The 11,400-nt window shown below is 34.9% G+C and overlaps 1 protein-coding gene and 1 long non-coding RNA gene across 3 annotated transcripts; one reads left to right on the top strand and one right to left on the bottom strand.

Annotated features, from left to right (window-relative positions):
* Positions 1 to 4,247: 4,247 nt before the first annotated feature.
* On the bottom strand, positions 4,248 to 6,373 carry LOC106325910 (bidirectional sugar transporter SWEET3-like). 2 transcript variants are annotated; one of them, XM_013763960.1, is made up of 6 exons: positions 6,240 to 6,373; positions 5,663 to 5,699; positions 5,348 to 5,570; positions 5,097 to 5,258; positions 4,883 to 5,002; positions 4,248 to 4,602 (listed from the first exon to the last, which is right to left on the bottom strand). In XM_013763960.1, exons 2-6 carry the CDS (start codon positions 5,683 to 5,685, stop codon positions 4,405 to 4,407), a joined length of 726 nt encoding a protein of 241 aa, XP_013619414.1. In that variant the 5' UTR covers positions 5,686 to 5,699; positions 6,240 to 6,373; the 3' UTR covers positions 4,248 to 4,404. The 2 variants fall into 2 exon arrangements, with proteins under 2 accessions (XP_013619414.1, XP_013619413.1); XM_013763959.1 differs by lacking the exon at positions 6,240 to 6,373 and adding an exon at positions 5,868 to 6,230.
* A 3,538-nt stretch (positions 6,374 to 9,911) lies between these two features.
* Positions 9,912 to 10,456, top strand: LOC106326820. The gene is made up of 2 exons (XR_001267333.1): positions 9,912 to 9,988; positions 10,071 to 10,456. It is a non-coding gene; the product is annotated as an uncharacterized LOC106326820 (long non-coding RNA).
* The last annotated feature ends 944 nt before the right edge of the window (positions 10,457 to 11,400 follow it).

The following is an 11,400-nucleotide window of genomic DNA, read 5'->3' as shown; positions in this document are numbered from 1 at the left end:
ATGGTACACGAATTTGTAGTGTGGTCATGGATTTAGGGTTTTATCCTCTCTCCCCCTCATGAACATACTATAATTTCGTGATGCTTAGGACAATCAAGCCTAATGAGTTTCCCTTGTGTACATGTTACACAACGTGAGATCTTTATGGGATAACTCTGTGTGCTTTTCAATAACAATCTTTGCATCAAGTTTTAGACTAGGATGGCTAATCCAGTCGTGCCATAAAAGTATATAATTTCGTGGGATATATCAGTATGGTCACCACGGCTCTTGCCTCTTATCATACTGATCTGTAGCATAGTTTTGATCAGTAGATTACATAGGTATAATCTTGACCACATTCTTAAAAGGGTCTTGTTTTCGTTCTTTCTTTCTTAAATCTGAAGGAACTTGTTTCCTTTTGCCCATTGTTTCTATTTGGAAACCATTTTATTATAACTCAATGGGTCATACATTCTTGGGTGTATATAATGCCCTTTAGGCAATGCCTTGGCCATAGATTTCTTACTAGGCTACTATGCCCGTACTATAATGCCCTTTAGGCAATTTCTTTATCAATAAGACATTTTCAAGCAAAATCAGACAAGATATAATAGCAATGAACTCAAAGCATTTCATAAAACAATAAGACAAGATGTCGATTTTAGTCGTTGAGACAATCAGAAGTCTCAAAATCCAAGAGGTCGTCCTTTTCAAGGTAGGAATCATCATCAGCATCATACCCGGTATCATGAACCATATGGGCTTCCGGGTTCTTGTTCTTAAGGCTCTCTTGATAGAGCTCACATAGATGTTTAGGGGTTCTACAATTCTTGGCCCAATGGTTACTCATCCCGCATCTGTGACAAGCTGATATGGTCGAGTTAGATGGTTTGGATATGCCGCCTCGACCACAGCCATAACTGCCTCGGCCACGGCCATAGCTGGAACCACGACCATGGTTATTGTGGTTTCCTTGCCGGTCATATGAGTAGTTGTCACGGCCACGTCCTTTGTATCTACTACAGCCTTTTCCGTGTGATCTCTTATTATCATGGACGTGGTTGCACTCTTTGGGATCTTTCTTTTCAGCCTCATTGGCTTCTGGTAATGCTGCTGTTCCGATGGGTCCCATCTCACTGTTTTTCATTAGGAGTTCATTATTAGCCTCGGCCAGGAGTAGGCACGAGATCAGATCAGTGTATGAGGCGAAGCCTCTCTCTCTATACTGCTGTTGCAGCAACACATTCGTCGAATGGAACGTGGAGAATGTTTTATCAAGCAACTCTTTCTCGGTTACTTCCTCACCACAAAGTCTCATCATTGAGACTATCTTAAACAATACTGAATTGTATTCATCCACAGACTTATAGTCCATGAATATGAGATTCTTCCACTCATGTTTAGCCTTTGGTAATAGCACTGTTTTCTGGTGATCATATCGTCGCTGTAAAGCGGTCTAAAGGTCTAGTGGATTCTCCATGGTGAGGTACTGATCTTTTAGACCCTCAATGAGATGGTGGCGTATAATACTTATAGCCCTGTACCGATTCTTATCAGTCTCATTGATGCCCTCGATGATAGCATCACCGAGTTCCTTTGACCTCAAGTTAATCTTTTTGTCAAGTGCCCATTGCAAATAGTTGTCTTCGGAGAGATTAAGGGCATCATAGTCTAGGTTTGAGATTTTCGACATCTTTGTTTGTAGGGTTGAACCGGACCACCAAAGGGAACAGATGAACCTCGAGCTGGAATGAGAACAAACACGAGCTGGTTGCTTTCGGATCGTGAACAGCTGGGACAAAGAACGTGCGCCAACAGCTTCCGGGGACGTTCGTCTGCTTCACGCGTCTTCGAGCTGGGGGTGTCGATCGTCTGATTGCAAGCTGGTCCTTCGGGAGCGCGAGCTAGCTGGGAACGTCGGACCCGTACTGGCTGAGTTGAGATGCGGGAGACACGTTTTATTGGGAACGCGAGCTGGACACTTGTTATCGTGTCGCGAGCGTCTGATCGGTATTGCGAGCTGTCTGATCAGGAACGTGGGCTGGCTCTGTTGTAAACAGGAAACTGAGGACGTCTAGGATCAGGAACGCTTTAGGGTTTAAGCTGATCGGATAGTTGCAAGCCGGAACACAAGCAAGAACAGATTAGGATTCTTAGGTAAGTTGCCGGCTAGGTTAGGTTTAAGGGGTTGGCGATTTAGGCTCAGGTTGCAGAGGACAATCGTGCTGATAACGTGTTGTAAAAGAATGGGAATTCTATATATTTCATTAATGAATAAGACATCTCTTATATAAGGTTTACAAGATAGAGATAAAAGAAAAGAGTACAAGTCCTAATCCAACTAGATTTAGGATAACTACTAAATACATAAATGGAAAAATTACATATACAAGGAAAAGGAAATAGGGTTTCCTTTTCTCTAAAGCTTGTGGCCGCCTCTCTCTCTCCTCGAAGGCATGCGGCCGCCTCTCTCTCCTCTCTCTAGAGTTTCGGCTATATCTCTTTCTTCTAGGGTTTGGGCCGGTTATGGACCGGGCCGGTTATAAATATTCATCACTTGATTTATAACAGTGAATGCTTTTACGCCAAAAATTTCTATAATTCTATAAATTTAATTTATTTATATGTTGAGAAATAGCCTAATATAACACTTGAATAGTTTTATCATAAAAAATAGCATCCAAAGAGAAAAAAATGACCAAATTAGCATTTATTAAAAATATAAAGGCACATATATCATTGGTTAAAAACTAGAGTTTAAATTTTTTTTGGGTGGGATTTACGATTTATGGTTTAGGGGCTAGGATTTAAGGTTTAGAGAAATGTTTCTACAATCTCTGATCGGTAATTGAACCAAAAATGTTTTGTATCATGGATCAATATGGTTTGACCGAGTTCAGTTAGGTTTATCGAATTTAGTTGAGTTTAATCAGAGAATAAAGTAGAACTAAATTTAAAGTTTTGTTCGTAGCTTTGATACATTTTACAAACATAATTAAGTTTAGTTATTAAAGATTTTCATAGAAATAGTTCTGAAATAAAATTTAAGCTCAAACCAAATGAAAATTAGATATAAAATTAATATTTGACCTTTAAATCTAAAACTAATATTTTCAATTTAAATATTTATCACCATAAGTTATGATTTTTTTTAAAAAAAATGAATATAAAAAATATTTCTAAAATTTAAAAGACACAATTAATAAATTTGATTTCAATAGCAAAGTACAATTAAACCTAGTTTTTATCGATCTAATCTGGATATGTTTCCGTTTCATAGTTTAACCTAGTTCAATTGTCGGCTTGGTTTGTGTTTTAAAAATACTTCTCATACATTAATATTTTTTATTAACCTCATATATTCGTTATTTATTAACTATATTTCTAAAACCTGACCGGTAACTGAACAAAAAAAAGTTTTAGGTCATGGATCAATATATTTTGACGATCAATATATTTTGACCGGGTTCGATAGGATTTAGGTGAATTCAATTGAGTCCAATCACAGCATGGAAATAGAACTAAATCTAAATCTATTTGTTTATTTATGTTCGGTAAATTTTGCAAACATAACTAAATTTAGTTATTAAAGTTTTCAATAAAAATAATTTTGAAACAAAATTTAAGTACTAACCAAATGAAAATTAAATATAAAACTAATATTTTTAACATTAAATATGAAATTAGTATTTTGATATTAAATCTTGATCACCGTAATTTGTGCAAATTAAAAAAAATATATATTATAATAAAATTTATATGTATGGCTTAAAGGATAAAAATAATTAATAAAATTTAATTTTGATAGCAAATTACGAATATACTCTGGTTTTATCCATCTAACCTGAATATATTTCCATTTTACGGTTTAGTACGGTTTTAACAGCCGGTTTGGTCCAGATTAAAAACATTTATGTAGGGTATAAAATTTGAAATAATAATATTTTAAATAAACTTTTTTAAAAAAATTAGTTATTAAATGTATTATTCATTAATGGTATTTTAGTATTTTTACTTTTTAATGAATGTCATTTTAGTCATTTTTCTCTGTTTTGATAAAAACTATAAAGTATCGGGTGATCTGTGGATTGAATCGTGATTCCACGTACTCTTTGGATACATTTTACGAAAACAAATAGCCAATAATTCTGCATATCGTATCAATCATAGACTATCGACTGATCGTTGGTTTTTCCTTTCTTTCCTTTTTGCTCCTTTTTGTAGACACATTGGATATATATATATATATATATATTTTGGGTGCAACACACTGGATATTTTGTCGTCAAGAACAAAAACTCTTGTTTGATTCACATGATACACAATAGAGATGAAACATCATGTAACGAAAGCACAATCCCACGAGGCCAGTTTACATTAAATCTGTGGATTCACATGGAGTTTTTAGGGAGGGAAAACTAACTAACATGCGTTGTTGAACTTCTTCTCATTGGCATCACCATCATGATCAACGTCAACTACAAGCTCAAGTGTTCTCTTGTTCTTTTCATCATCCCATTTGCTCATCACTGTTGTCGTAATCGGCGTCTCCTTGTTCTTGTACTTAAAGTAGAGGATAAGTTGGAGAATCCCCAATGGAGTCCCCACCATATTAGGTGACTATACATGTGTAAAAAAAATCAATCAACATATTCAAAACCATGCAGTCATGCACAAGACAATCTCAACAGTTTTGTACTATACATATATATATATATATATATATATATATATATATATATATAATATTTCCACAAACATTAATTTAATATAATGGACTTTCTTTGTATCTTTATAACCATCAAATTAAGAAGCGTTCTTTATATTCTAAGAGCCGGTTCAACTTTGTTAAGTTAAGAAAACAAACCAAAGAAAGGGAGTGATAACTAGAGAAACGAACCGCAAGAAATAGATCATGGCTGAGTAAACCATAGGCCAACCAAAGGGAGCTAGCCAGAAATGAAAAGAATGACAAGTAAAATGGCATGTACTCCACACTTTTTGTCTCTATCACTTTTTTCTGCATACACATTCACATTATATTAGCTTGATCCATAATTATATATTCCTTAAATGATATTTTTAGTTAATAGTAATATATATAGCTTAATTACCATAACGACGAGAGGAGAACCATACATGGAGATAGAAGCCACGAGGCCGAAACTTCCGACGAATGATTTCCGGTGACGGTGCTCGTCAAACACTACAGCTGAGATTACAGCTAACCCGAACAAAATGACCACCACCGGAACAAATATAACACCAACCTTAACCTAATTCAAATGTCTATATAGATCAATGTCACGAATACTATTTTAGGAAATAAAAAGGATATGATATCATGTGATAATAAATTACATACCTTTTCTTTGGGCGACGAGTAGCAGAAATATATGAAAATGAAGAGTGATTCGAGAAGGATGCCGACTCCATTGATGGTGACGAGAGGAAGATTCTCCCAAAGATGACTCACAATCGGTAAGCCATACCAAGTGTAAATCAAACAGTTTAAGAGTGTCATAACATAAGGAAAACATGAGAATTCCTCTGTGCTTTTCTTCTTAAACACCCTTGAAAATGTTAATCTACATATCAATTCAAGTTTTTTTAAAAGTTATAGTTTACTTTGTTGGTTAATTCTATATGAAAATAGCTATTTGTTTTTTTTGTTACGTACATTGGAGCAGTATAGAGCAGCATGGAAGCTCCATTTCCTGTGCAGAGTTCATATTTAAGTTTTCCAACAACAACAACAAAAACTCACATAAATTTTCTTCTGGTAAAAAAAAAATACAATTTCTGACAATGTTATATTTCTCAAAAAAAAAGAAAGATAGATTAAGAAAATATAATATCCCAGAATAAAATAAAGAAAAAATTACCCAAGATTCCGATGAATAATCGAAGTTTACCACCCATATATTTAATTGGCCGGAAGAACAAGGATTATGGAATGTTTTTTTTTTTTGAGAAAATGGATTATGGAATGGTTGGGAAGTAGGAGAGTTACACCTCTAATGTATGTGTTTATATAACATGTCTTTGGTGCTCATTTTAAAATATTAATTAAAGTTTGGGACATTTTTTAACATTTTAATTCTGAAAATATATTGGTGCCATTAATACTATTAGCAATTGATTTTTTTATTAACAAATTGGCAGTGATGAAAAATTGTTAGACGTTTCTATTCACAAAGAATCAAAGAATAAGCAATTAATTTATAAAAAATTGTTCAAAACACAATCAATTTTACCAAATTTTAGAAATGCACACAATCGTCGTTCATCACACACGGCTGGAATTTTATGAACCAAAAACGAGCCTGGAAAGATGGTGGATATGAGTCATATGGCATTGTGACATTCTTAGACAGTTTGACGTGTATGGGGATTTAATAGTTGTTCGTATATACAAAATCTTCCACACATTTTAGTTTTTATAAAAGAAGTGCAAAAAATTACCCAAGACTAAAATTATGTGCTTCAATATACCGGTGTTTTATTTCATGTGAAATTTTCTTTAAGTTAAATAAATGTAATTCCATTTTAGAAAATACAAATAGATTGAAATGTAAATTTAACTAATTACTTTGTATTTTATGAAACTATTTTGTACTTGTGTTCAAAAAAAAAAGAAAAAAAACTATTTTGTACTATACAACCTGGTAAAAATTTAGTTATATTTATTTTCGAATTTGATTTTCATAAATTATCCGATTGTTTCTCTAATCAGTTATTTGATTTATCTAATAATTCGTTCTATGATTGCAGCTAAAATTGTTTTTTCATCTTGCAACTAAAATTGTTAAAAGGTGGGATATAGTGTTTTACATCGTTTGGACCTATATTTAATTAATGTATTGTTTGGAATGTTTAATAGTATAATGTTGTCTTTAAAATATATAGGGATATATATATATATATATGTAATAAAATGTTAGTCTTTTCATTAGTTATCAACAACATTTTATTTGATATAACGCATAACTAAATGTTATTTTTAAGTAGTGATCATATTCTAATAAGGTATAAGCTTAATACCAAATTAACAAAGATGTTATTCGTTTGATAGATCGTGAAGATTCACGGGTATGTGCTCAGAAGTGTCGATCCAGTTCGTAGACGTAAACTTTGATTATCTTTCTTTCTTTCTTTGTAGCACACTAAATTCCAATCCTCAATAAAGAAGACAATCATGTTTAAGCGCCAATGGAAAATATAGTAGAAAATGATAATAATGGATGTAGATTAACAAATCAACTTCAATTAAAAAGAGTTAAAGTTGTTTAAAGGTAGCTTTGAGGTAGGTTAGCAACACGTGGGATGTGAACACAAGTGTTCTCTATAACAGATAAGAATTAAACATTAGCTCTTGAATAGACATTTCAACTTTTTTTGTAGATCCGTATAACAGATAAATCCATCTACAATTTATAAATCTGCAGTTTATGAATATACAATGTTTTTTTAAGCGGTGTTATTCAATATTTCGTTTTGGATGATAACTGTTTTTAATTATTATTTTTAACAACAACAAAAACTTAATCTTAAAACATAGCGGTGACCGGATAACGGAGATGGAGCTAAGCTAGAGAAGTAATGACTAACGGGGTCAAAGAAAATGTCTGGATACGGTGCAGGCTTGACAGAGCCTTTGGAAACGCAGAGTGGTTCCGTATTTTTCCCCGTTCATATAATCACTACTTGGAAAGACTTGGCTCAGATCACATGCCAATATTGACGACCGTTATGGGTAATGGCGCTAAGCATGTGGGTCGGTTCATGTTTGACAAAAAATGGAGTAAGAAACCTGAGATGATGGAGCTAGTTCGTAAAAGGTGGAACGCTCCCCAGCCCAACAACACGAGTTCAGTAATTGAGTGCATTGCATCTTGCCGCAAGGTCCTGGCTAAGTGGAAACGTACTGAAGTTAGTAATTCGAAGAAAATGATAGAGAAACTTCGAGTGGAGTTGGAGGAAGAGGATAAGAAGATTGCTCCAAATATGTTCAGGATTGTCTACCTTAAATTGGAACTTGCTAAATTATTTCAAAAAGAAGAAGAGTACTGGAAGCTTAAGAACAAGAACAATTGGTTACAGGCAGGTGATAAGAACACCAAGATATTTCATGGCTGAGCGAGAACGAGGAAAATGAAGAATAATATCCCTAGTCTCTTTGACTCTGGTGGGGTAGAGCACACATTGGAAGAGGCTAAAGGAGATATCGCGATACGATACTTCACAGAGCTTTTCACATCATCTCAGCCCACTGATGCGTCTGACCTACTACGAGACTTCTCACCACGAGTAATAGAACACATGAACACCAGTCTGACAAAGCCAATCACTGATGCGGAGATAAAGAGGGCAGTCAAAGCGATAAAGAGTGATAGCTCACCTGGAGCTGACGGCATGACATGACAATTTTCCAGAAGTATTGGAACATCATCGGTCCGCCGGTTGTTTCCGAGGTTAAGAAATTCTTCCTTGAAGGTGTGATACCTCAGGACTGGAACTACACTCAGCTATGTCTACTGCCTAAGAAGCCAAATCCATCAGTCATGACAGATTTACGGCCGATCAGCTTATGCGCAGTCTCATATAAGATCATTTCGAACATCCTATGTGCAAGGCTAAAAGTTATTCTCCCCAATTTGGTATCGCCTACTCAAAGAGCTTTTGTTTGCTGGAAGGTTGATCTCAGACAACCTATTGATAGCTCATGAGATGGTTCATGGTCTCAAAACCAATCCGAACTGCAGAGAGGGATACATTGCGATCAAGACTGACATGTCGAAAGTTTATGACCGTGTGGAATGTAACTTTCTAGAAGTACTGTTTCAAAAAATGGGTTTCGACAGTAAGTGGATACAATGGACCATGATGTGTATTCGCTCAGTTACATATACGGTACTTCTGAATGGCCAGACTTATGGTAGGATTATGCCGGGACGTGGCTTACGGCAAGGAGATCCTCTGTCTCCATTTCTGTTTATCTTATGTGCAGAGGCATTGGTTCATGTGATGAACAGAGCAGAATTGCAGGGCGACATTACGGGGATGCGACTGACGAAGAACTGTCCCTCTATACAGCATCTTCTATTTGCGGATAACAGCCTGTTCCTATGTCAAGCGACTTTGAAAGAATGTTCCAGTTTCCTTCACTGCCACGAGCTCTATGGTCAGGCATCAGGGCAAGTGATAAATTTTCAAAAGTCGTCTATAACCTTCGGAGCTGACATCGTTCCAGCGATGAAATGATTATTAGCGGAGTTACTAATGATTTGAGAACGAGGGTGGAGCTGGCACATACTTGGGTCTCCCAGAATGTTTCAGCGGATCAAAACAGAAGTTATTAGCTTTCATAGGCGACAAGCTTAGTAAAATACTGACTGGATGGTATGCCAAAACGCGTGCCCTTGGAGGAAAGGAGGTATTCCTTAAGTCAATTGCAATGGCCTTGTCTGTGTATGCCATGTCTTGTTTCAGATTGACTAAGCATCACTGCCAAAAGATAATGACTGCGATGGCGGCTTTTTGGTTGAATGAGTGTAGTGACAAAAAGAAAATTTACTGGGTTTCGTGGTCAAACATGTATATACCAAAGGAGTTTGGAGGCTTAGGGTTCCGAGATATTTAAGATTTCAACCAAGCCCTGTTGGCAAAACAAGCGTGGAAGTTGTTGAACGAACCTCATGTTGGTCAAAAATCAACGCATGCAAGTTGGTGATGGTGAAGAACACGTTTTTTTCTCTTTGGTTTTTGGTTGGTAAGTTTGGTTGTTACACCAACTCACCACCAACTCACAAATCCCCTCCTATAAATACATGCATGAAGGAGAAGGGGAAAATCATCCCAAAACAAGAAGAGAAGAAGAAGAGAAAAACGTGAGAGAGAGAGAAAAAAAAAAAAAAAAACTTTTTTTTTACAACACGCTCGTTGTGCTTATGAGCTTTTCGAAAAGGAAGGAAACCGACCCATCATGATAGATGAACTCGCTTCGGTTAGTCCCTTTATTACAACAATGTAGAAGATATCTGAATTTGAAATGTTTGTATTAACTCATTGGTTGGACCTATTTTCAGGAACTTGGTCTTGGTCCTTCTGTACCGGTTCATGCAGTTCTTCATGATTGGCTTAGGCATACCGATGGAAAGCTTAGTTTTCTTGGGTTTGTGAAGTTGTTACATGGTGTGTCTAGCCGCACTATCAAAGTTCATTAGAAGGGTTTAGACAGGTCTGAATATGTGTGAGATCTCTTCTCTCCCAAGAGCTTTGGAGGTTTATAATATGGCTTTGTCTTTTGTGATGAAAGCTGAGAAGAAGAAAAAAAAGAGTGTAGCTAAAAAGAGATGTGTGTGTTAGTTTGTAGAAAATGAAGATGTTTTCTAAATTTGGTAACTTGTGATGATTGATGATGTTTCTGACATATCTTCTAGATTTGAATTTGACACAAATCTTATTCCCTGAATGGTTCTCTCTTTTTATTTTTAAATTAAAAGTCTCTTGAAAAGCACCAAAAACTATTAATAACTACTCATTGTATTTTACTCATTTAATCTTCGACCTTAAAAATGTCCATCTAGATTGAGTTTTGACCATGTTGTAGCCTAAGCTAGACCATTCGATTCAAATTCGGATACCGAATTCACATGTATAAATAACTAGATTAAAAGCAAAATGAAAATGAAAATATTTAGATTCTAAACTCATAATCCATGTTATTATAACACATATTTATATTATGATATGAGTTGAGCTATTCAGAAATACTCTACTAATTTGTAAACAGTAATCAGAAAACAGCTAATAAAACTCAAAATTAATTAGGGTTATCCAGAAATCCTATAAAACAGTTCATTTAAATGAGTCAAAAACTTTTATAGTATTTGAAATTGTTTCTTATTGATGCAAAAAACATTAATCTTCTCAAAAATATATATTTATCTTGTTATAGTAAAACTGACTTGTTTTCATAATTAAAAGTAAAACATAACAACTTTACATTGAAAGTAAAACATAATTCTTTTTTTGAGCAAAAGTAAAACATAATTCTCTACTACATAATTACACACTATAACAATTTTCTTAATGAGTGTTACAAAAAAAAAAAAAAAAAAAAAAAAAAAAAATTTTCTCACAAAAAATCTTCTTTAAGAAATTACGAGTAATTTCTGAGTGTATTTGGGATCGGGGTGTGAGTAGTAAGCTTGTAAAATTTCTCTGGTTAATAATAAAAGATCTATAGCAGGTCCGGAGACGTAGGCAACATTGGCCGAACTCCGTTAACAATTTGGTGTGTGTGGCTCTTTTTTCCGCTCCCACAAATTCTGGTTTACCGCAAAATTTGACCGCGTATTTCCTAACAACTGGTATCAGAGCCTGAGTTACGGTGATCGGTCAAATTTTTTGCGG

The sequence above is a fragment of the Brassica oleracea genome, chromosome C2 (genome assembly GCF_000695525.1).
Source record: "Brassica oleracea var. oleracea cultivar TO1000 chromosome C2, BOL, whole genome shotgun sequence".
NCBI classification, from domain to species: domain Eukaryota; kingdom Viridiplantae; phylum Streptophyta; class Magnoliopsida; order Brassicales; family Brassicaceae; genus Brassica; species Brassica oleracea.
The sequence above is the reverse complement of the archived record's forward strand: the minus strand, read 5'-3'. Positions and strand labels throughout refer to the sequence as shown.

What these genes read in the sequence shown, in the direction of transcription:
- LOC106325910 (XM_013763959.1), bottom strand. Translation starts at nt 5,904, where the DNA reads ATGGGTGGTAAACTTCGATTATTCATCGGAATCTTGG. An exon ending in ATTATTCATCGGAATCTTGG is followed by an intron (nt 5,700 to 5,867) that starts GTAATTTTTTCT and finishes AACTCTGCACAG; the next exon opens with GAAATGGAGCTTCCATGCTG. An exon ending in GCCATGATCTATTTCTTGCG is followed by an intron (nt 4,603 to 4,882) that starts GTTCGTTTCTCT and finishes ACACATGTATAG; the next exon opens with TCACCTAATATGGTGGGGAC.